Source organism: Oncorhynchus masou, chromosome 2, assembly GCF_036934945.1.
Source record: "Oncorhynchus masou masou isolate Uvic2021 chromosome 2, UVic_Omas_1.1, whole genome shotgun sequence".
Lineage (NCBI taxonomy): Eukaryota > Metazoa > Chordata > Actinopteri > Salmoniformes > Salmonidae > Oncorhynchus > Oncorhynchus masou.
The window spans coordinates 7,440,124-7,466,765 of record NC_088213.1 but is presented as its reverse complement, the minus strand read 5'-3'; the positions used below and the strand labels follow the sequence as shown (position 1 = coordinate 7,466,765).

The following is a 26,642-nucleotide window of genomic DNA, read 5'->3' as shown; positions in this document are numbered from 1 at the left end:
AGGGGGGTTAATATAAACCTAGCATCTAGTTTGGTACAGGGGGGTTAATATAAACCTAGCATCTAGTTTGGTACAGGGGGGTTAATATAAGATTAGCTCCTAGTCAAATTCCTTATCTTAAGTAAACCAGATAGCACATTTGTCTTTGTTTTTTAAAAATGGACTGATAGCTATGTGCACACTCACACGAGGACACCAAAGGAGGCTTGTGTGTCTAGTGAGTCAGTCAGATCAGAGGCAGTAGGGATGACCTTGATAACTGAGTGAATTTGACAATTTTCCAGTCTTGCTAAACATTCAAATATAATTATACTTCATTATTTATATTCTTTGACAACTTTATTTTACTTCACTACATTCCTAAACAAATATACTTTTTAATAAAATGTTTTCCCCGACACACAATTTGTTTAGGAATGTAGTGAAGTAAAATAGAGTATTGATACATAAACTACAGATTGCACCAAAGAACTACTGAAGTAGGACTTTAAAGTACTTTATATACTTTATATTGGATATTGATATTTCATGGGAAAAGTTCTACTCTCGCTGAACACACTGTAAGTCACTGTGGACATGAACATCTGCTAAAGAAACTAAATGTAAATGTATTTTATTAGAAACATTTGTCTACTTAAAAATCTATCTGAATGTGTTGTCATCGAGCCCCCCCATGCCAGCCTGGCCCTATTCCCCATGGAAAGTGTTGTTGAAACTGCAGCACAAGCCCCTCTGTCTGTGTTGGTCTGGGAACACCATGTGACTCAGATGGAGCCCGTTGTGACGTTCCCTCTCAAGACTGAGACTGGTCTCCTGTACTTCCTGTGTCTGCCTGCCTGCTTGCCTGACTGCCTGTCTGCCTGCCTGGCTGACTGCCTGCCTGCCTGCCTGCCTGCCTGCCTGACTGCCTGCCTGCCTGCCTGCCTGCCTGACTGCCTGTCTGCCTGCCTGGCTGACTGCCTGCCTGCCTGCCTGCCTGCCTGACTGCCTGTCTGCCTGCCTGCCTGCCTGCCTGCCTGCCTGACTGCCTGCCTGCCTGCCTGACTGCCTGCCTGCCTGCTCTATAAAAGACTATGAAAGAAGCTCTGTTTTGTCTTTATTTTATACCTTCAATAGCTTTGAGAAGAGAGGAGAAAACCAAGCTGTTTTCTACATATGTATTTACAGTATACCCGTATAGTATTACATTGAGGCCTATCCACTACTGTGAATCACTGCCCGTTTACCTTCCGCAAACCCAGATGATATATACGTTTAAAGCACTATAACATGTCCTTCTCACCTTTGTCGAACACTAGAAGCATGGGAACGGCAGGCACTGCATAGCCTGCGGAGACCTAATGGCTTTTAAAGTGCTCACAGATTCCACTTTCTGATGTCGTGGGTTGGATGGTTTGGCTCAGTTTTTAAAGAGAGAAGGCTTCTGCAGGCCAGCACTGATGTCAGAGTGGTTTGTGTGTGTGTGTGTGTGTGTGTGTGTGAGAGAGAGGAATGAGGGGAAATTAGTAGTGTATGAGACCAACGTTACAGTAGCTGTAAGACCTTCCAGTCTGCAGAAGGAAAATCACAGGAAATAAGCATGAAATTAAAAAGTAGACTAGACATTCTGTATATAATTCAAATCTGGTTTGACCAGTTAAATACTTTTTTCACTAGTGTGTGTGTGCGTGTGTGTGTGTGGGGGGGGGGGGGGGAGAGAGACAGAGACAGAGAGAGAGAAAATCTCCATTTCAGGTCCTTGTATGGTCAAACCAACGTGGTATGATAGCGCCACCTGCTGTTGGGACACGTGCAGTGTGTGTGAAATGAGAAATGGTGGCGTTGCTAAGAGGATTAAAGCTGAACGCTGAGTGGCTACTCATTTTACTATCAGCCAATGAAATTAGCCGTTGTATTGAGGTGCAAAGCGTCTGGATACGAGTCGGGGAGTTGGCTTCTGTAAAGACGTCTTGACTCTGATTGAATATGAAAAAGCAGAAGATTGTGAATACCAAAAAATTGGTCTTATTAATTACCTAGTTAGCTACTCTTTATTATAGTTCATTAAAAACAACAAACATCAACAACGTCTTCCTCCAACCAAATCAACCATCAATTCGACATCAGGACAGGATGTCAACATTTAGCTTCAGGAGAAGTGGAAAGAAAGCCTTTGTAAGTCAAGTCTCTTCCCTCAGTCTGACTCTCAGACAGCTCTGCTTCTTACTAGACTAGTTAGCCAGCCAACTTGGTCTCTCTACTTCTTACTGGACTAGTTAGCCAGCCAACTCTGGCGCTCTGCTCCTTACTGGACTAGTTAGCCAGCCGACTTTGTCTCTCTGCTTCTGACTAGACTAGTTAGACAGCCAACTTTGTCTCTCTGCTTCTGACTAGACTAGTTAGCCAGCCAACTTTGTCTCTCTGCTTCTGACTAGACTAGCTGGCCAGCCAACTCTGTCTCTCTGCTTCTGACTAGACTAGTTAGCCAGCCAACTTTGTCTCTCTGCTCCTTACTAGACTAGTTAGCCAGCCAACTTTGTCTCTCTGCTTCTGACTAGACTAGTTAGCCAGCCAACTTTGTCTCTCTGCTTCTGACTAGACTAGCTGGCCAGCCAACTCTGTCTCTCTGCTTCTGACTAGACTAGTTAGACAGCCAACTTTGTCTCTCTGCTTCTTACTAGACTAGTTAGCCAGCCAACTTTGTCTCTCTGCTTCTGACTAGACTAGCTGGCCAGCCAACTCTGTCTCTCTGCTTCTGACTAGACTAGTTAGCCAGCCAACTTTGTCTCTCTGCTCCTTACTAGACTAGTTAGCCAGCCAACTTTGTCTCTCTGCTTCTGACTAGACTAGTTAGCCAGCCAACTTTGTCTCTCTGCTCCTTACTGGACTAGTTAGCCAGCCGACTTTGTCTCTCTGCTTCTGACTAGACTAGTTAGCCAGCCAACTTTGTCTCTCTGCTTCTTACTGGACTAGTTAGCCAGCCAACTTTGTCTCTCTGCTTCTTACTGGACTAGTTAGCCAGCCAACTTTGTCTCTCTGCTTCTTACTGGACTAGTTAGACAGCCAACTTTGTCTCTCTGCTTCTGACTGGACTAGTTAGCCAGCCAACTTTGTCTCTCTGCTTCTTACTAGACTGGTTAGCCAGCCAACTTTGTCTCTCTGCTTCTTACTAGACTAGTTAGCCATCCAACTCTGTCTCTCTGCTTCTGACTAGACTAGTTAGCCAACTTTGTCTCTCTGCTTCTGACTAGACTAGTTAGCCAGCCAACTTCGTCTCTCTGCTTCTGACTAGACTAGTTAGCCAGCCAACTTTGTCTCTCTGCTTCTGACTAGACTAGCTGGCCAGCCAACTCTGTCTCTCTGCTTCTGACTAGACTAGTTAGCCAGCCAACTTTGTCTCTCTGCTCCTTACTAGACTAGTTAGCCAGCCAACTTTGTCTCTCTGCTTCTTACTAGACTAGTTAGCCAACCAACTTTGTCTCTCTGCTTCTTACTAGACTAGTTAGCCAGCCAACTTTGTCTCTCTGCTTCTTACTAGACTAGTTAGCCAGCCAACTTTGTCTCTGCTTCTTACTGGACTAGTTAGCCAGCCAACTTTGCCTCTCTGCTTCTTACTAGACTAGTTAGCCAGCCAACTCTGGCGCTGTGCTTCTTACTAGACTGGTGAGCCAGCCAACTTTGTCTCTCTGCTTCTTACTAGACTGGTTAGCCAGCCAACTTTGTCTCTCTGCTTCTGACTAGACTAGTTAGCCAGCCAACTTTGTCTCTCTGCTTCTTACTAGACTGGTTAGCCAGCCAACTTTGTCTCTCTGCTTCTGACTAGACTAGTTAGCCAGCCAACTTTGTCTCTCTGCTTCTTACTAGACTAGTTAGCCAGCTGACTTTGTCTCTCTGCTTCTGACTAGACTAGTTAGCCAGCCAACTTTGTCTCTCTGATTCTTACTAGACTGGTTAGCCAGCCAACTTTGTCTCTCTGCTTCTTACTAGACTAGTTAGCCAGCCAACTTTGTCTCTCTGCTTCTTACTAGACTAGTTAGCCAGCCAACTTTGTCTCTCTGCTCCTTACTAGACTAGTTAGCCAGCCAACTTTGTCTCTCTGCTTCTTACTGGACTAGTTAGCCAGCCAACTTTGCCTCTCTGCTTCTTACTAGACTGGTTAGCCAGCCAACTCTGTCTCTCTGCTTCTTACTAGACTAGTTAGCCAGCCAACTCTGGCGCTGTGCTTCTTACTAGACTGGTTAGCCAGCCAACTTTGTCTCTCTGCTTCTTACTAGACTAGTTAGCCAGCCAACTTTGTCTCTCTGCTCCTTACTAGACTGGTTAGCCAGCCAACTCTGGCGCTGTGCTTCGAGAAGGGAAGAGGGTTATTCTAAAATTGATTAAAGTGTTGTTTCCCTCATCAATCTACACACAATACTCCATAAGGACAATGCAAAATATAAATAAAAAGCTTTAGTATCACATTTCCATCAGTATTCAGACCTTTTACTCAGTACTTTGTTGAAGCACCTTTGGCAGTGATTACAGCCTCTAGTCTTCTTGGGTATGACGCTACAAGCTTGTCACACCTGTATTTGGGGAGTTTCTCCCATTCCTCTCTGCAGATCCTCTCTCTGTCAGATTGGATGAGGAACGTTTCTCCCAAGCGGTTCTGTAGGTAAAAGATGGCTCAACTTACCTCGCTCTCCCCTCTACATTGAATACTATATGACAAACAGAAAAGCAATTGTCAAGAATGAAGCGGTTTAGAAGTGCCTTTGTTAGGTGTGTGTGTAATAATTTACTCAAGCCGTTTGTAGTCCTGGTGTTATACTGGAAGTGATGCTGTGGTCCGTGGGAGTGTGTTATACAGGAAGTGATGCTGTGGTCCGTGGGAGTGTGTTATACAGGAAGTGATGCTGTGGTCCGTGGGAGTGTGTTATACAGGAAGTGATGCTGTGGTCCGTGGGAGTGTGTGTGTTATACAGGAAGTGATGCTGTGGTCCGTGGGAGTGTGTGTGTTATACAGGAAGTGATGCTGTGGTCCGTGGGAGTGTGTGTTATACAGGAAGTGATGCTGTGGTCCGTGGGAGTGTGTTATACAGGAAGTGATGCTGTGGTCCGTGGGAGTGTGTTATACAGGAAGTGATGCTGTGGTCCGTGGGAGTGTGTGTGTGTTATACAGGAAGTGATGCTGTGGTCCGTGGGAGTGTGTTATACAGGAAGTGATGCTGTGGTCCGTGGGAGTGTGTTATACAGGAAGTGATGCTGTGGTCCGTGGGAGTGTGTGTGTTATACAGGAAGTGATGCTGTGGTCCGTGGGAGTGTGTGTGTTATACAGGAAGTGATGATGTGGTGCGTGGGAGTGTGTGTGTGTGTTATACAGGAAGTGATGCTGTGGTCCGTGGGAGTGTGTGTTATACAGGAAGTGATGCTGTCGTCCGTGGGAGTGTGTGTGTTATACAGGAAGTGATGCTGTTGTCCGTGGGAGTGTGTGTGTTATACAGGAAGTGATGCTGTGGTCCGTGGGAGTGTGTGTGTTATACAGGAAGTGATGCTGTGGTCCGTGGGAGTGTGTGTGTTATACAGGAAGTGATGCTGTGGTCCGTGGGAGTGTGGGAGTGTGTGTGTGTTATACAGGAAGTGATGCTGTGGTCCGTGGGAGTGTGTGTGTTATACAGGAAGTGATGCTGTGGTCCGTGGGAGTGTGGGAGTGTGTGTGTGTTATACAGGAAGTGATGCTGTGGTCCGTGGGAGTGTGTTATACAGGAAGTGATGCTGTGGTCCGTGGGAGTGTAAGTGTTATACATGAAGTGATGCTGTGGTCTGTGGGAGTGTGTTATATAGGAAGTGATGCTGTGGTCCGTGTGTGTGTGTGTGTGTGTGTGTGTGTGTTATACAGGAAGTGATGCTGTGGCCCGTGGGAGTGTGTGTTATACAGGAAGTGATGCTGTGGTCCGTGGGAGTGTGTGTGTTATACAGGAAGTGATGCTGTGGTCCGTGGGAGTGTGTGTGTGTGTGTGTGTTATACAGGAAGTGATGCTGTGTTCACCACATTTGGAAACATTTTGGTCAGTCCACTTGTCTCAAAGATCCTCCTCGTCAACTCCATAACCATCAACTTCCATGTTAACATCATCTCCTTACACCTCATCAACTCACCTTCACTGTGTTGTGGTGAACGCTTCCCCCTAACAAGGTGTGTTTTGATTTAGAGGCACATCGCTCACGGCTTGATCCCTGCAGCCACCATCGCCCCCCGGCCTGCTGTACCCCGTACCCCTCCCCCTCGCAGCCCGTACCCCTCTCCAGAAAGACCCAGGTACCTATATGGAACATACACCTCACAAACGGTCTGCATCCCAAATGGCATCCTGTACCCTATATAGAATGCACACCTGTTCACCAGGGCCCGTTGGATAGTGCGTTTATGTAGGGAATAGGGTGTCATTTGGAACGCACTCTCAACTCTGTCTGACGCCTTTCTCTCCTCTTCCCTTCTCATTCCTTGTCTCCACTTCCCTTGTCTCCACTTCCCTTGTCTCCACTTCTCTTCTGGTTCCTTGTCTTCTCGTTCCTTGTCTCCTCTTCCCTTCTGGTTCCTTGTCTTCTCGTTCCTTGTCTCCACTTCCCTTCTGGTTCCTTGTCTCCACTTCCCTTCTGGTTCCTTGTCTCCACTTCCCTTGTCTCCACTTCCCTTCTGGTTCCTTGTCTCCACTTCCCTTGTCTCCACTTCCCTTGTCTCCACTTGTCTTCTCGTTCCTTGTCTCCACTTCCCTTGTCTCCACTTCCCTTGTCTCCACTTCCCTTGTCTCCACTTCCCTTCTGGTTCCTTGTCTCCACTTCCCTTCTGGTTCCTTGTCTCCACTTCCCTTCTGGTTCCTTGTCTCCACTTCCCTTCTGGTTCCTTGTCTCCACTTCCCTTCTCGTTCCTTGTCTCCACTTCCCTTGTCTCCACTTCCCTTGTCTCCACTTCCCTTGTCTCCACTTCCCTTCTCATTCCTTGTCTCCACTTCCCTTCTGGTTCCTTGTCTCCACTTCCCTTCTGGTTCCTTGTCTCCACTTCCCTTCTGGTTCCTTGTCTCCACTTCCCTTCTCGTTCCTTGTCTCCACTTCCCTTGTCTCCACTTCCCTTCTCGTTCCTTGTCTCCACTTCCCTTCTCGTTCCTTGTCTCCACTTCCCTTCTGGTTCCTTGTCTCCACTTCCCTTCTGGTTCCTTGTCTCCACTTCCCTTCTCGTTCCTTGTCTCCACTTCCCTTGTCGCCACTTCCCTTCTCGTTCCTTGTCTCCACTTCCCTTCTGGTTCCTTGTCTCCACTTCCCTTCTGGTTCCTTGTCTCCACTTCCCTTCTCGTTCCTTGTCTCCACTTCCCTTCTGGTTCCTTGTCTCCACTTCCCTTGTCTCCACTTCCCTTCTGGTTCCTTGTCTCCACTTCCCTTCTCGTTCCTTGTCTCCACTTCCCTTCTCGTTCCTTGTCTCCACTTCCCTTCTGGTTCCTTGTCTCCACTTCCCTTCTGGTTCCTTGTCTCCACTTCCCTTCTCGTTCCTTGTCTCCACTTCCCTTCTGGTTCCTTGTCTCCACTTCCCTTCTCGTTCCTTGTCTCCACTTCCCTTCTCGTTCCTTGTCTCCACTTCCCTTCTCGTTCCTTGTCTCCACTTCCCTTCTGGTTCCTTGTCTCCACTTCCCTTCTGGTTCCTTGTCTCCACTTCCCTTCTCGTTCCTTGTCTCCACTTCCCTTCTCGTTCCTTGTCTCCACTTCCCTTCTCGTTCCTTGTCTCCACTTCCCTTCTCGTTCCTTGTCTCCACTTCCCTTCTGGTTCCTTGTCTCCACTTCCCTTCTGGTTCCTTGTCTCCACTTCCCTTGTCTCCACTTCCCTTGTCTCCACTTCCCTTGTCTCCTCTTCCCTTCTCATTCCTTGTCTCCACTTCCCTTGTCTCCACTTCCCTTCTGGTTCCTTGTCTCCACTTCCCTTCTCGTTCCTTGTCTCCACTTCCCTTGTCTCCTCTTCCCTTCTCATTCCTTGTCTTCACTTCCCTTGTCTCCACTTCCCTTGTCTCCTCTTCCCTTCTCATTCCTTGTCTCCACTTCCCTTGTCTCCACTTCCCTTGTCTCCACTTCCCTTCTGGTTCCTTGTCTCCACTTCCCTTGTCTCCACTTCCCTTGTCTCCACTTGTCTTCTCGTTCCTTGTCTCCACTTCCCTTCTCGTTCCTTGTCTCCACTTCCCTTCTGGTTCCTTGTCTCCTCGTTCCTTGTCTCCTCGTTCCTTGTCTCCACTTCCCTTCTCGTTCCTTGTCTCCACTTCCCTTCTCGTTCCTTGTCTCCTCGTTCCTTGTCTCCACTTCCCTTCTCGTTCCTTGTCTCCACTTCCCTTCTGGTTCCTTGTCTCCTCGTTCCTTGTCTCCTCGTTCCTTGTCTCCACTCCACTTCCCTTCTCGTTCCTTGTCTCCACTTCCCTTCTGGTTCCTTGTCTCCTCGTTCCTTGTCTCCTCGTTCCTTGTCTCCACTTCCCTTCTCGTTCCTTGTCTCCACTTCCCTTCTGGTTCCTTGTCTCCTCGTTCCTTGTCTCCTCGTTCCTTGTCTCCACTTCCCTTCTGGTTACTTATAAGTATCTTATAAGTATCACTTGTTTTTGTTGACTCCCATCTGTGTTTAATGAACCCTCATCCATCTGTGCTTAATGAACCCTCATCCATTTGTGCTTAATGAACCCTCATCCATTTGTGCTTAATGAACCCTCATCCATCTGTGCTTAATGAACCCTCATCCATCTGTGTTTAATGAACCCTCATCCGTCAGTGTGCTTAATGAACCCTAATCCATTTGTGCTTAATGAACCCACATCCATTTGTGCTTAATGAACCCTCATCCATCTGTGCTTAATGAACCCTCATCCATCTGTGCTTAATGAACCCTCATCCATCTGTGCTTAATGAACCCTCATCCATTTGTGCTTAATGAACCCTAATCCATCTGTGCTTAATGAACCCTCATCCATCTGTGCTTAATGAACCCTCATCCATCTGTGCTTAATGAACCCTCATCCATCTGTGCTTAATGAACCCTCATCCATCTGTGCTTAATGAACCCTCATCCATCTGTGCTTAATGAACCCTCATCCATCTGTGCTTAATGAACCCTCATCCATCTGTGCTTAATGAACCCTCATCCATCTGTGCTTAATGAACCCTCATCCATCTGTGCTTAATGAACCCTCATCCATCTGTGCTTAATGAACCCTCATCCATCTGTGCTTAATGAACCCTCATCCATCTGTGCTTAATGAACCCTCATCCATTTGTGCTTAATGAACCCTCATCCATTTGTGCTTAATGAACCCTCATCCGTCAGTGTGCTTAATGAACCCTCATCCGTCAGTGTGCTTAATGAACCCTCATCCGTCAGTGTGCTTAATGAACCCTCATCCGTCAGTGTGCTTAATGAACCCTCATACATCTGTGCTTAATGATCCCTCATCCATCTGTGCTTAATGAACCCTCATCCATCTGTGCTTAATGAACCCTCATCCATCTGTGCTTAATGAACCCTCATCCATCTGTGCTTAATGAACCCTCATCCATCTGTGCTTAATGAACCCTCATCCATCTGTGCTTAATGAACCCTCATCCATCTGTGCTTAATGAACCCTCATCCATCTGTGCTTAATGAACCCTCATCCATCTGTGCTTAATGAACCCTCATCCATCTGTGTGTTAATGAACCCTCATCCATTTGTGCTTAATGAACCCTCATCCATAGTGACAGTGTGTTTTCTACTTTTGTCTGTATCCTCCACTTCCTCTTTAACTCGTCTTTCTGTCCGTACTACAGGTCTGCCTTGGCAGCCGCCATCTTGTCGTCGTCGTTGACCGGCCGGACCATCGCCCTCCCTCCTGCACGCCCCAGATCCTTCTCCGAGAGTGACTGCTCACGCTCAGAGACACACACCACATTCGAGCCTTACGCCAGCACAGCGCTCTACACTAGGTAGGCCGCCTTTGCTTGTTGGTGTCACTCAGAATCCGTCAACATCACTGAGTCTGACAATCAATTCTTCTGCGATTCCTTGCATCCTATCTCCTAGCGTCTTGTTGAAACGTATTGGAGGAGAAGGCTCAAGGTCCCGCCCCTCAGACCTTCTTCTCCAATACGTTTTGAGGAGGAGTCGAGGACAGATGAATTGAGAGAGAGCCTGCAGTGCCACCTACAGATGCCGTATCTTAATTTGACCCAGTTTTTCACAGCAGGAAAATAATCCTGCAGGAACAGGAAATGTGAATTATTATGTGGATTATAATTATATACATGTTTTGTAGTGGTTGATATATTTTCTCACGAGGGCAAAATAACATCTTACATTTTTTTAAGTGGAAAAATATATAAACCTTTTTTAAACATTGAATACACTACAAAAAAACGATTTAAACCTTGAATCCTGCAACAACATGATGATCAAATGAAGACCCTATATCTGTAGTAGGTCACTTACAGTCATCTACCCTCAGTGACCAAAGCTGTGAATCAGTGATACCAGTCTAGAGGAGTAGATCTGTGATCTCTCTCTCATGTCTTTATTTAGAGACGGAGAGCCAGAATCTTTGGCTGGCCGGCCTCGCTTGCCCTCTCCTGGGCTCTCTGAAGACCATGATGAGGAGGAGGACGAGGAGGACTTAGAGAGATCGGTTCTGTCAGATGAAGATGGTCATGTCTACCAATCTCTGGATCGCCGGGGGAGAAGTCCGACCAGAGACAGATATGACATCTACGCCCGGCCTGTAAAACAGGTAGGAAGGGTTTGGGTCAGGACCTCTACACCAGGCCTGTAAAACAGGTAGGAAGGGTTTGGGTCAGGACCTCTACGCCCGGCCTGTAAAACAGGGTGGAAGGGTTTGGGTCAGGACCTCTACGCCCGGCCTGTAAAACAGGGAGGAAGGGTTTGGGTCAGGACCTCTACACCCGGCCTGTAAAACAGGTAGGAAGGGTTTGGGTCAGGACCTCTACGCCCGGCCTGTAAAACAGGTAGGAAGGGTTTGGGTCAGGACCTCTACGCCCGGCCTGTAAAACAGGGTGGAAGGGTTTGGGTCAGGACCTCTACGCCCGGCCTGTAAAACAGGGAGGAAGGGTTTGGGTCAGGACCTCTACGCCCGGCCTGTAAAACAGGGTGGAAGGGTTTGGGTCAGGACCTCTACGCCCGGCCTGTAAAACAGGGTGGAAGGGTTTGGGTCAGGACCTCTACGCCCGGCCTGTAAAACAGGTAGGAAGGGTTTGGGTCAGGACCTCTACGCCCGGCCTGTAAAACAGGGTGGAAGGGTTTGGGTCAGGACCTCTACGCCCGGCCTGTAAAACAGGTAGGAAGGGTTTGGGTCAGGGCCTCTACGCCCGGCCTGTAAAACAGGGAGGAAGGGTTTGGGTCAGGACCTCTACGCCCGGCCTGTAAAACAGGTAGGAAGGGTTTGGGTCAGGACCTCTACGCCCGGCCTGTAAAACAGGTAGGAAGGGTTTGGGTCAGGACCTCTACGCCCGGCCTGTAAAACAGGTAGGAAGGGTTTGGGTCAGGACCTCTACGCCCGGCCTGTAAAACAGGTAGGAAGGGTTTGGGTCAGGACCTCTACGCCCGGCCTGTAAAACAGTGAGGAAGGGTTTGGGTCAGGACCTCTACGCCCGGCCTGTAAAACAGGTAGGAAGGGTTTGGGTCAGGACCTCTACGCCCGGCCTGTAAAACAGGGTGGAAGGGTTTGGGTCAGGACCTCTACGCCCGGCCTGTAAAACAGGTAGGAAGGGTTTGGGTCAGGACCTCTACGCCCGGCCTGTAAAACAGGGTGGAAGGGTTTGGGTCAGGACCTCTACGCCCGGCCTGTAAAACAGGTAGGAAGGGTTTGGGTCAGGACCTCTACACATGATTGAGTCCCAAATTATCTTTGAATCCTAGGCTTTAATTCAGAAACATATTGACAGCTTTATGAAATGAAAATATGTATATTTAAACCACACAATACAGACTTTAAATGCACAACAAGTTTGACTTCAAATGTCTTGCATCAAAAACTACTGTAGCCTGCCGTTAACAGGTTAACTATAGATATCTAAGGGCCGTCCACACCAACGACCATAACTACTGTAGCCTGCCGTTAACCGGTTAACTATAGATATCTAAGGACCGTCCACACCAACGACCATAACTACTGTAGCCTGCCGTTAACAGGTTAACTGTAGATATCTAAGGACCGTTCACACCAACGACCATAACTACTGTAGCCTGCCGTTAACAGGTTAACTATAGATATCTAAGGGCCGTCCACACCAACGACCATAACTACTGTAGCCTGCCGTTAACAGGTTAACTATAGATATCTAAGGGCCGTCCACACCAACGACCATAACTACTGTAGCCTGCCGTTAACTATAGATATCTAAGGGCCGTTCACACCAACGACCATAACTACTGTAGCCTGCCGTTAACAGGTTAACTATAGATATCTAAGGGCCGTCCACACCAACGACCATAACTACTGTAGCCTGCCGTTAACTATAGACATCTAAGGGCCGTCCACACCAACGACCATAACTACTGTAGCCTGCCGTTAACAGGTTAACTATAGATATCTAAGGGCCGTCCACACCAACGACCATAACTACTGTAGCCTGCCGTTAACAGGTTAACTATATATATCTAAGGGCCGTTCACACCAACGACCATAACTACTGTAGCCTGCCGTTAACAGGTTAACTATAGATATCTAAGGGCCGTCCACACCAACGACCATAACTACTGTAGCCTGCCGTTAACAGGTTAACTATAGATATCTAAGGGCCGTCCACACCAACGACCATAACTACTGTAGCCTGCCGTTAACTATAGACATCTAAGGGCCGTCCACACCAACGACCATAACTACTGTAGCCTGCCGTTAACAGGTTAACTATAGATATCTAAGGGCCGTCCACACCAACGACCATAACTACTGTAGCCTGCCGTTAACAGGTTAACTATAGATATCTAAGGGCCGTCCACACCAACGACCATAACTACTGTAGCCTGCCGTTAACAGGTTAACTATAGATATCTAAGGGCCGTCCTCACCAACGACCATAACTACTGTAGCCTGCCGTTAACAGGTTAACTATAGATATCTAAGGGCCGTCCACACCAACGACCATAACTACTGTAGCCTGCCGTTAACAGGTTAACTATAGATATCTAAGGGCCGTCCACACCAACGACCATAACTACTGTAGCCTGCCGTTAACTATAGACATCTAAGGGCCGTCCACACCAACGACCATAACTACTGTAGCCTGCCGTTAACAGGTTAACTATAGATATCTAAGGGCCGTCCACACCAACGACCATAACTACTGTAGCCTGCCGTTAACAGGTTAACTATAGATATCTAAGGGCCGTCCACACCAACGACCATAACTACTGTAGCCTGCCGTTAACAGGTTAACTATAGATATCTAAGGGCCGTCCACACCAACGACCATAACTACTGTAGCCTGCCGTTAACAGGTTAACTATAGATATCTAAGGGCCGTCCTCACCAACGACCATAACTACTGTAGCCTGCCGTTAACAGCTTAACTATAGATATCTAAGGGCCGTCCACACCAACGACCATAACTACTGTAGCCTGCCGTTAACAGGTTAACTATAGATATCTAAGGGCCGTCCTCACCAACGACCATAACTACTGTAGCCTGCCGTTAACAGGTTAACTATAGATATCTAAGGGCCGTCCACACCAACGACCATAACTACTGTAGCCTGCCGTTAACAGGTTAACTATAGATATCTAAGGGCCGTCCTCACCAACGACCATAACTACTGTAGCCTGCCGTTAACAGGTTAACCATAGATATCTAAGGGCCGTCCACACCAACGACCATAACTACTGTAGCCTGCCGTTAACTATAGATATCTAAGGGCCGTCCTCACCAACGACCATAACTACTGTAGCCTGCCGTTAACAGGTTAACTATAGATATCTAAGGGCCGTCCACACCAACGACCATAACTACTGTAGCCTGCCGTTAACAGGTTAACTATAGATATCTAAGGGCCGTCCTCACCAACGACCATAACTACTGTAGCCTGCCGTTAACAGGTTAACTATAGATATCTAAGGGCCGTCCACACCAACGACCATAACTACTGTAGCCTGCCGTTAACAGGTTAACTATAGATATCTAAGGGCCGTCCTCACCAACGACCATAACTACTGTAGCCTGCCGTTAACAGGTTAACCATAGATATCTAAGGGCCGTCCACACCAACGACCATAACTACTGTAGCCTGCCGTTAACTATAGATATCTAAGGGCCGTCCACACCAACGACCATAACTACTGTAGCCTGCCGTTAACAGGTTAACTATAGATATCTAAGGGCCGTTCACACCAACGACCATAACTACCGTAGCCTGCCGTTAACAGGTTAACTATAGATATCTAAGGGCCGTCCACACCAACGACCATAACTACTGTAGCCTGCCGTTAACAGGTTAACTATAGATATCTAAGGGCCGTCCTCACCAACGACCATAACTACTGTAGCCTGCCGTTAACAGGTTAACTATAGATATCTAAGGGCCGTCCACACCAACGACCATAACTACTGTAGCCTGCCGTTAACAGGTTAACTATAGATATCTAAGGACCGTCCTCACCAACGACCATAACTACTGTAGCCTGCCGTTAACAGGTTAACTATAGATATCTAAGGGCCGTCCACACCAACGACCATAACCTGTTAACGGCAGGCTACAGTAGTTAACTATAGATATCTAAGAGCCGTCCTCACCAACGACCATAACCTGTTAACGGCAGGCTACAGTAGTTAACTATAGATATCTAAGGGCCGTCCACACCAACGACCATAACTACTGTAGCCTGCCGTTAACAGGTTAACTATAGATATCTAAGGGCCGTTCACACCAACGACCATAACTACTGTAGCCTGCCGTTAACAGGTTAACTATAGATATCTAAGGGCCGTCCACACCAACGACCATAACTACTGTAGCCTGCCGTTAACAGGTTAACTATAGATATCTAAGGGCCGTCCACACCAACGACCATAACTACTGTAGCCTGCCGTTAACTATAGACATCTAAGGGCCGTCCACACCAACGACCATAACTACTGTAGCCTGCCGTTAACTATAGACATCTAAGGGCCGTCCACACCAACGACCATAACTACTGTAGCCTGCCGTTAACAGGTTAACTATAGATATCTAAGGGCCGTCCACACCAACGACCATAACTACTGTAGCCTGCCGTTAACAGGTTAACTATATATATCTAAGGGCCGTTCACACCAACGACCATAACTACTGTAGCCTGCCGTTAACAGGTTAACTATAGATATCTAAGGGCCGTCCACACCAACGACCATAACTACTGTAGCCTGCCGTTAACAGGTTAACTATAGATATCTAAGATATCGTCCACACCAACGACCATAACTACTGTAGCCTGCCGTTAACTATAGACATCTAAGGGCCGTCCACACCAACGACCATAACTACTGTAGCCTGCCGTTAACAGGTTAACTATAGATATCTAAGGGCCGTCCACACCAACGACCATAACTACTGTAGCCTGCCGTTAACAGGTTAACTATAGATATCTAAGGGCCGTCCTCACCAACGACCATAACTACTGTAGCCTGCCGTTAACAGGTTAACTATAGATATCTAAGGGCCGTCCACACCAACGACCATAACTACTGTAGCCTGCCGTTAACAGGTTAACTATAGATATCTAAGGGCCGTCCACACCAACGACCATAACTACTGTAGCCTGCGTTAACGTTAACTATAGACATCTAAGGGCCGTCCACACCAACGACCATAACTACTAGATATCTAGCCTGCCGTTAACAGGTTAACTATAGATATCTAAGGGCCGTCCACACCAACGACCATAACTACTGTAGCCTGCCGTTAACAGGTTAACTATAGATATCTAAGGGCCGTCCACACCAACGACCATAACTACTGTAGCCTGCCGTTAACAGGTTAACTATAGATATCTAAGGGCCGTCCTCACCAACGACCATAACTACTGTAGCCTGCCGTTAACAGGTTAACTATAGATATCTAAGGGCCGTCCACACACCAACGACCATAACTACTGTAGCCTGCCGTTAACAGGTTAACTATAGATATCTAAGGGCCGTCCTCACCAACGACCATAACTACTGTAGCCTGCCGTTAACAGGTTAACCATAGATATCTAAGGGCCGTCCACACCAACGACCATAACTACTGTAGCCTGCGTTAACAGGTTAACTATAGATATCTAAGGGCCGTCCACACCAACGACCATAACTACTGTAGCCTGCCGTTAACAGGTTAACTATAGATATCTAAGGGCCAACGACCACACCAACGACCATAACTACTGTAGCCTGCCGTTAACAGGTTAACTATAGATATCTAAGGGCCGTCCACACCAACGACCATAACTACTGTAGCCTGCCGTTAACAGGTTAACTATAGATATCTAAGGGCCGTCCTCACCAACGACCATAACTACTGTAGCCTGCCGTTAACAGGTTAACTATAGATATCTAAGGGCCGTCCACACCAACGACCATAACTACTGTAGCCTGCCGTTAACAGGTTAACTATAGATATCTAAGGGCCGTCCTCACCAACGACCATAACTACTGTAGCCTGCCGTTAACAGGTTAACTATAGATATCTAAGGGCCGTCCACACCAACGACCATAACTACTGTAGCCTGCCGTTAACAGGTTAACTATAGATATCTAAGGACCATAACTACTGTAGCCTGCCGTTAACAGGTTAACTATAGATATCTAAGAGCCGTCACCAACGACCATAACTACTGTACCGTTAACAGGTTAACTATAGATATCTGTTAACGACCATAACCTGGCCGGCAGGCTACAGTAGTTAACTATAGATATCTAAGGGCCGTCCACACCAACGACCATAACTACTGTAGCCTGCCGTTAACAGGTTAACTATAGATATCTAAGGGCCACACCACACCTGTAACGACCATAACTACTGTAGCCTGCCGTTAACAGGTTAACTATAGATATCTAAGGGCCGTCCACACCAACGACCATAACTACTGTAGCCTGCCGTTAACAGGTTAACTATAGATATCTAAGGGCCGTCCACACCAACGACCATAACTACTGTAGCCTGCCGTTAACTATAGACATCTAAGGGCCGTCCACACCAACGACCATAACTACTGTAGCCTGCCGTTAACAGGTTAACTATAGATATCTAAGGGCCGTCCACACCAACGACCATAACTACTGTAGCCTGCCGTTAACAGGTTAACTATAGATATCTAAGGGCCGTCCACACCAACGACCATAACTACTGTAGCCTGCCGTTAACAGGTTAACTATAGATATCTAAGGGCCGTCACACCAACGACCATAACTACTGTAGCCTGCCGTTAACAGGTTAACTATAGATATCTAAGGGCCGTCCACACCAACGACCATAACTACTGTAGCCTGCCGTTAACAGGTTAACTATAGATATCTAAGGGCCGTCCACACCAACGACCATAACTACTGTAGCCTGCCGTTAACAGGTTAACTATAGATATCTAAGGGCCGTCCACACCAACGACCATAACTACTGTAGCCTGCCGTTAACAGGTTAACTATAGATATCTAAGGGCCGTCCTCACCAACGACCATAACTACTGTAGCCTGCCGTTAACAGGTTAACTATAGATATCTAAGGGCCGTCCACACCAACGACCATAACTACTGTAGCCTGCCGTTAACAGGTTAACTATAGATATCTAAGGGCCGTCCACACCAACGACCATAACTACTGTAGCCTGCCGTTAACAGGTTAACTATAGATATCTAAGGGCCGTCCACACCAACGACCATAACTACTGTAGCCTGCCGTTAACAGGTTAACTATAGATATCTAAGGACCGTCCTCACCAACGACCATAACTACTGTAGCCTGCCGTTAACAGGTTAACTATAGATATCTAAGGGCCGTCCACACCAACGACCATAACCTGTTAACGGCAGGCTACAGTAGTTAACTATAGATATCTAAGAGCCGTCCTCACCATGACCATAACCTGTTAACGGCAGGCTACAGTAGTTAACTATAGATATCTAAGGGCCGTCCACACCAACGACCATAACTACTGTAGCCTGCCGTTAACAGGTTAACTATAGATATCTAAGGGCTGTCCACACCAACGACCATAACTACTGTAGCCTGCCGTTAACAGGTTAACTATAGATATCTAAGGGCCGTCCACACCAACGACCATAACTACTGTAGCCTGCCGTTAACAGGTTAACTATAGATATCTAAGGGCCGTCCTCACCAACGACCATAACTACTGTAGCCTGCCGTTAACTGTAGATATCTAAGGGCCGTCCACACCAATGACCATAACTACTGTAGCCTGCCGTTAACTATAGATATCTAAGAGCCGTCCTCACCAACGACCATAACCTGTTAACGGCAGGCTACAGTAGTTAACTATAGATATCTAAGGGCCGTCCACACCAACGACCATAACTACTGTAGCCTGCCGTTAACAGGTTAACTATAGATATCTAAGGGCCGTCCACACCAACGACCATAACTACTGTAGCCTGCCGTTAACTATAGATATCTAAGGGCCGTCCACACCAACGACCATAACTACTGTAGCCTGCCGTTAACTATAGATATCTAAGGGCCGTCCACACCAGCGACCATAACTACTGTAGCCTGCCGTTAACAGGTTAACTATAGATATCTAAGGGCCGTCCTCACCAACGACCATAACTACTGTAGCCTGCCTTTAACAGGTTAACTATAGATATCTAAGGGCCGTCCACACCAACGACCATAACTACTGTAGCCTGCCGTTAACAGGTTAACTATAGATATCTAAGGGCCGTCCACACCAACGACCATAACTACTGTAGCCTGCCGTTAACAGGTTAACTATAGATATCTAAGGGCCGTCCACACCAACGACCATAACTACTGTAGCCTGCCGTTAACAGGTTAACTATAGATATCTAAGGGCCGTCCTCACCAACGACCATAACTACTGTAGCCTGCCGTTAACAGGTTAACTATAGATATCTAAGGGCCGTCCACACCAACGACCATAACTACTGTAGCCTGCCGTTAACAGGTTAACTACTGTAGCCTGCCGTTAACAGGTTAACTATAGATATCTAAGGGCCGTCCACACCAACGACCATAACTACTGTAGCCTGCCGTTAACTATAGATATCTAAGGGCCGTCCACACCAACGACCATAACTACTGTAGCCTGCCGTTAACAGGTTAACTATAGATATCTAAGGACCGTCCACACCAACGACCATAACTACTGTAGCCTGCCGTTAACAGGTTAACTATAGATATCTAAGGGCCGTCCTCACCAACGACCATAACTACTGTAGCCTGCCGTTAACAGGTTAACTATAGATATCTAAGGGCCGTCCTCACCAACGACCATAACTACTGTAGCCTGCCGTTAACAGGTTAACTATAGATATCTAAGGGCCGTCCACACCAACGACCATAACTACTGTAGCCTGCCGTTAACAGGTTAACTATAGATATCTAAGGGCCGTCCTCACCAATGACCATAACTACTGTAGCCTGCCGTTAACAGGTTAACTATAGATATCTAAGGGCCGTCCTCACCAACGACCATAACTACTGTAGCCTGCCGTTAACAGGTTAACTATAGATATCTAAGGGCCGTCCTCACCAACGACCATAACTACTGTATGACACACAGAGCCTTCAGAATGTATTCACACCCCTCTACTTATCCCACATTCTATTGTTACAGCCTGAATTTAAAATGTATTAAAAGGAGATTAGTTTTTTTAACTAGTCTACTACACACAACATCCCATAATGTCAAAGTGGTATTTATTCATTTAATTGTGTTTTAACCTTTTTCATTTAACTTGGCAAGTCAGTTTAAGAACAAATTCTTATTTTACAATGACGGCCTTCCCCGGGCCAAACCCGGACGACGCCGGGCCGATTGTGCGCCACCCTATTGGACTCCCAATCACGGCCGGATGTGATACAGCCTGGTTTCGAACCAGGGACCGTACTGAGACACAGTGCCTTAGACCACTGCTCCACTCAGGAGTAGAGTGCAGGAATAGACATCACATTATAGACATCACATTATAGACATCACATTATAGACATCACATTATAGACTTCACATTATAGACATCACATTATAGACATCACATTATAGACATCACATTATAGACCTCACATTATAGACATCACATTATAGACATCACATTATAGACATCACATTATAGACATCACATTATAGACATCACATTATAGACATCACATTATAGACATCACATTATAGACATCACATTATAAGTTGCATGGACTCACCTCTGTGTGCAATCATAGTGTTTAACATGAGGTGTGAATGACTACCTCATCTCTGTACCCCACACATACAATTATCGGGTGGCAGGTAGCCTGGTGGTTCGAGCGTTGGACTAGTCAGAGAGTTATCTCGACCAAAGTTTCTCAGTCTTAGAAATAAAGGTCTCGTTCATGAAGGTATTTTTATGCCAAAATGATGGTTTTTCACCATAAACAGCAGCTCTCTAAACCCTGAATGGCAATTCAACTGTCTTCTCTTTACACTCTGAATGGCAATTCAACTGTCTTCTCTTTAAACCCTGAATGGCAATTCAACTGTCTTCTCTTTAAACCCTGAATGGCAATTCAACTGTCTTCTCTTTAAACCCTGAATGGCAATTCAACTGTCTTCTCTTTAAACCCCGAATGGCAATTCAACTGTCTTTGCTTTAAACCCCGAATGGCAATTCAACTGTCTTCTCTTTAAACTCCCAAGCTGTGTTGTGTTAAATCCTTGTCTCTGTTTTCCAGAGTGATGTTCTGTCAGAGGGCAGAGAGGAGACTGATGACTCTGCCTTCGACATAGTGTCGCCTCTACCCCCAGGTTGGTCCCCCCCACCCCCACACACACCAAACACACTGTCTGCACTCACTATTCAGACTATTATAAAATATAGCTCTGTATTCCAGAGGAAGCCGAGGTTCAACGGATGTTTCCATAATTAATATAGCTCTGTATTCCAGAGGAAGCTGAGGTTCAACAGATGTTTCCATAATTAATATAGCTCTGTATTCCAGAGGAAGCCGAGGTTCAACAGATGTTTCCATAATTAATATAGCTCTGTATTCCAGAGGAAGCCGAGGTTCAACAGATGTTTCCATAATTAATATAGCTCTGTATTCCAGAGGAAGCCGAGGTTCAACAGATGTTTCCATAATTAATATAGCTCTGTATTCTAGAGGAAGCTGAGGTTCAACAGATGTTTCCATAATTAATATAGCTCTGTATTCCAGAGGAAGCCGAGGTTCAACAGATGTTTCCATAATTAATATAGCTCTCTATTCCAGAGGAAGCTGAGGTTCAACAGATGTTTCCATAATTAATATAGCTCTGTATTCCAGAGGAAGCCGAGGTTCATCAGATGTTTCCAACACCAGTTCAGAAGGTAAAACACTTTTCTTTGTATCTTTCTGCTGTAATGTTTTTACTTGAGATTGGATACATCCCATATTATCCCCTATATAGTGCACAACTTTAGACCAGAGCCCTATGACACCCTGTTCCCTATATAGTGCACTACTTTAGACCAGAGCCCTATGGCACACTATTCCATACATAGTGAACTACTTTAGACCAGAGCCCTATGGCACCCTATTCCCTATATAGTGCACTACTTTAGACCAGAGCCCTATGGCACCCTATTCCCTACATAGGGCTCTGGTCTAAAGTAGTGCACTATGACAGCCTATTCCCTATATAGTGCACTACTTTAGACCAGAGCCCTATGGCACCCTATCGAATACAACTGGTGTTTCACCTTACAGTGACTTACAAGCCCTGAACCAACGAGGCAGTTTTAAGAAAAATAAGAGTTAAAAAGAAGATTTACTAAATTGACTAACGAGTCAATGTGATGGGGGTACAGGTTAGTGGAGGTAACTGAGGTAATATGTAGGTAGAGTTATTGACTATGTATAGGTAATAAACAGAGCTGCAGATGGGGTACAGGTTAGTGGAGGTAACTGAGGTAATAAACAGAGCTACAGATGGGGGTACAGGTTAGTGGAGGTAACTGAGGTAATAAACAGAGCTACAGATGGGGGTACAGGTTAGTGGAGGTAACTGAGGTAATGTGTAGGTAGAGTTAGTGACTATGTATAGGTAATAAACAGAGCTACAGATGGGGGTACAGGTTAGTGGAGGTAACTGAGGTAATAAACAGAGCTACAGATGGGGGTACAGGTTAGTGGAGGTAACTGAGGTAATAAACAGAGCTACAGATGGGGGTACAGGTTAGTGGAGGTAACTGAGGTAATAAACAGAGCTACAGATGGGGGTACAGGTTAGTGGAGGTAACTGAGGTAATAAACAGAGCTGCAGATGGGGGTACAGGTTAGTGGAGGTAACTGAGGTAATAAACAGAGCTACAGATGGGGGTACAGGTTAGTGGAGGTAACTGAGGTAATAAACAGAGCTACAGATGGGGGTACAGGTTAGTGGAGGTAACTGAGGTAATAAACAGAGCTACAGATGGGGGTACAGGTTAGTGGAGGTAACTGAGGTAATAAACAGAGCTACAGATGGGGGTACAGGTTAGTGGAGGTAACTGAGGTAATAAACAGAGCTACAGATGGGGGTACAGGTTAGTGGAGGTAACTGAGGTAATAAACAGAGCTACAGATGGGGGTACAGGTTAGTGGAGGTAACTGAGGTAATAAACAGAGCTGCAGCAGCGTAACAAAAGTCAATGAACAGCAGGTGTTCCTTTCATCTTTTCTTGTTTTTGTAAAGGACATACTGTCGAGCTTTTTACAATTTCGTGGTTTCCAATTAGTAGCTAGTCTTGTCCCATCACTGTACGAACTCAGAGAGGCGAAGGTCGACAGCCAACTCGTCCTCCAAAACACGACCCCCTGCCATGCCACACTGCTTCTCGACACACTGCTTAACCCGGAAGCCAGCCGCACCAATGTGTCGTCGGAAACACAGTACATCTTTGATTGATTGATTGATGAGTCTCTACCTCAGGCGAGCAAAACCTCGAGACTTCCTTGAATATTTTATTTTGCGCACCTGCTGTTATTTACAAATAGACACGGACCTCCACCCCCTTGTCTTACCGGAGGCAGCTGTTCTGTCTTGCTGATGCACAGAAACACAGCGTACAGAGGCCTGTTTTGAGCTGGATTTCTCCTGCTGCCCCTCAGCCGGTCGCCGCCCCTCAGCCAGTACATTTCTGAGCTGCCAGTTATCTCTATGCTCAGGCGCTCCCTCAACATGATCGGGACAGAGAAACCAGACACACGCTCCCTCAACATGATCAGGACAGAGAAACCAGACACACGCTCCCTCAACATGATCAGGACAGAGAAACCAGACACACGCTCCCTCAACATGATCAGGACAGAGAAACCAGACACACGCTCCCTCAACATGATCAGGACAGAGAAACCAGACACACGCTCCCTCAACATGATCAGGACAGAGAAACCAGACACACGTTCCCTCAACATGATCAGGACAGAGAAACCAGACACACGCTCCTCAACATGATCAGGACAGAGAAACCAGACACACGCTCCCTCAACATGATCAGGACAGAGAAACCAGACACACGCTCCCTCAACATGATCAGGACAGAGAAACCAGACACACGCTCCCTCAACATGATCGGGACAGAGAAACCAGACACACGCTCCCTCAACATGATCAGGACAGAGAAACCAGACACACGCTCCCTCAACATGATCAGGACAGAGAAACCAGACACACGCTCCCTCAACATGATCAGGACAGAGAAACCAGACACACGTTCCCTCAACATGATCAGGACAGAGAAACCAGACACACGCTCCCTCAACATGATCAGGACAGAGAAACCAGACACACGCTCCCTCAACATGATCAGGACAGAGAAACCAGACACACGCTCATTGCTCACATGGAGCACTCCAAACAGAAGACACTGAAAACATCTACAGATCTTGTAAATTAAACCAAAACTCACAAGTTTAGCAGGTTGTGATCTCTGCAACCAACGTCTCCACTCTGAGAATGACAACGGTAAATGACTGTAATTAATACCTGCATTAACAGAAATTAATGTAACCAACTGATGGGGATTAACGGTACATGTACTACTGGTGACCTATGTAATGGGGAATTGATTCAAAATATATATATATCAAAGGGAGGCCGTTAACTATAGATATCTAAGGGCCGTCCACACCAGCGACCATAACTACTGTAGCCTGCCGTTAACAGGTTAACTATAGATATCTAAGGGCCGTCCTCACCAACGACCATAACTACTGTAGCCTGCCTTTAACAGGTTAACTATAGATATCTAAGGGCCGTCCACACCAACGACCATAACTACTGTAGCCTGCCGTTAACAGGTTAACTATAGATATCTAAGGGCCGTCCACACCAACGACCATAACTACTGTAGCCTGCCGTTAACAGGTTAACTATAGATATCTAAGGGCCGTCCACACCAACGACCATAACTACTGTAGCCTGCCGTTAACAGGTTAACTATAGATATCTAAGGGCCGTCCACACCAACGACCATAACTACTGTAGCCTGCCGTTAAAAGGTTAACTATAGATATCTAAGGGCCGTCCTCACCAACGACCATAACTACTGTAGCCTGCCGTTAACAGGTTAACTATAGATATCTAAGGGCCGTCCACACCAACGACCATAACTACTGTAGCCTGCCGTTAACAGGTTAACTACTGTAGCCTGCCGTTAACAGGTTAACTATAGATATCTAAGGGCCGTCCACACCAACGACCATAACTACTGTAGCCTGCCGTTAACTATAGATATCTAAGGGCCGTCCACACCAACGACCATAACTACTGTAGCCTGCCGTTAACAGGTTAACTATAGATATCTAAGGACCGTCCACACCAACGACCATAACTACTGTAGCCTGCCGTTAACAGGTTAACTATAGATATCTAAGGGCCGTCCTCACCAACGACCATAACTACTGTAGCCTGCCGTTAACAGGTTAACTATAGATATCTAAGGGCCGTCCTCACCAACGACCATAACTACTGTAGCCTGCCGTTAACAGGTTAACTATAGATATCTAAGGGCCGTCCACACCAACGACCATAACTACTGTAGCCTGCCGTTAACAGGTTAACTATAGATATCTAAGGGCCGTCCTCACCAATGACCATAACTACTGTAGCCTGCCGTTAACAGGTTAACTATAGATATCTAAGGGCCGTCCTCACCAACGACCATAACTACTGTAGCCTGCCGTTAACAGGTTAACTATAGATATCTAAGGGCCGTCCTCACCAACGACCATAACTACTGTATGACACACAGAGCCTTCAGAATGTATTCACACCCCTCTACTTATCCCACATTCTATTGTTACAGCCTGAATTTAAAATGTATTAAAAGGAGATTAGTTTTTTTAACTAGTCTACTACACACAACATCCCATAATGTCAAAGTGGTATTTATTCATTTAATTGTGTTTTAACCTTTTTCATTTAACTTGGCAAGTCAGTTTAAGAACAAATTCTTATTTTACAATGACGGCCTTCCCCGGGCCAAACCCGGACGACGCCGGGCCGATTGTGCGCCACCCTATTGGACTCCCAATCACGGCCGGATGTGATACAGCCTGGTTTCGAACCAGGGACCGTACTGAGACACAGTGCCTTAGACCACTGCTCCACTCAGGAGTAGAGTGCAGGAATAGACATCACATTATAGACATCACATTATAGACATCACATTATAGACATCACATTATAGACTTCACATTATAGACATCACATTATAGACATCACATTATAGACCTCACATTATAGACCTCACATTATAGACATCACATTATAGACATCACATTATAGACATCACATTATAGACATCACATTATAGACATCACATTATAGACATCACATTATAGACATCACATTATAGACATCACATTATAAGTTGCATGGACTCACCTCTGTGTGCAATCATAGTGTTTAACATGAGGTGTGAATGACTACCTCATCTCTGTACCCCACACATACAATTATCGGGTGGCAGGTAGCCTGGTGGTTCGAGCGTTGGACTAGTCAGAGAGTTATCTCGACCAAAGTTTCTCAGTCTTAGAAATAAAGGTCTCGTTCATGAAGGTATTTTTATGCCAAAATGATGGTTTTTCACCATAAACAGCAGCTCTCTAAACCCTGAATGGCAATTCAACTGTCTTCTCTTTACACTCTGAATGGCAATTCAACTGTCTTCTCTTTAAACCCTGAATGGCAATTCAACTGTCTTCTCTTTAAACCCTGAATGGCAATTCAACTGTCTTCTCTTTAAACCCTGAATGGCAATTCAACTGTCTTCTCTTTAAACCCCGAATGGCAATTCAACTGTCTTTGCTTTAAACCCCGAATGGCAATTCAACTGTCTTCTCTTTAAACTCCCAAGCTGTGTTGTGTTAAATCCTTGTCTCTGTTTTCCAGAGTGATGTTCTGTCAGAGGGCAGAGAGGAGACTGATGACTCTGCCTTCGACATAGTGTCGCCTCTACCCCCAGGTTG

General features: G+C 46.2%; 1 protein-coding gene across 1 annotated transcript in view; it reads left to right on the top strand.

Annotated features, from left to right (window-relative positions):
• The first annotated feature begins 2,034 nt into the window (after positions 1-2,034).
• LOC135552370 (centrosomal protein of 89 kDa-like) overlaps positions 2,035-26,642 on the top strand; it is a 205,842-nt gene continuing 181,234 nt past the window's right edge. Inside the window, exons 1-7 of the mRNA XM_064983947.1 lie at positions 2,035-2,154; positions 6,174-6,280; positions 9,791-9,946; positions 10,539-10,743; positions 20,883-20,955; positions 21,474-21,604; positions 26,566-26,638. Coding sequence (XP_064840019.1) covers positions 2,113-2,154; positions 6,174-6,280; positions 9,791-9,946; positions 10,539-10,743; positions 20,883-20,955; positions 21,474-21,604; positions 26,566-26,638 — 787 coding nt within the window. The 5' untranslated portion in view covers positions 2,035-2,112. The remainder of the gene's footprint in view (positions 2,155-6,173; positions 6,281-9,790; positions 9,947-10,538; positions 10,744-20,882; positions 20,956-21,473; positions 21,605-26,565; positions 26,639-26,642) is intronic.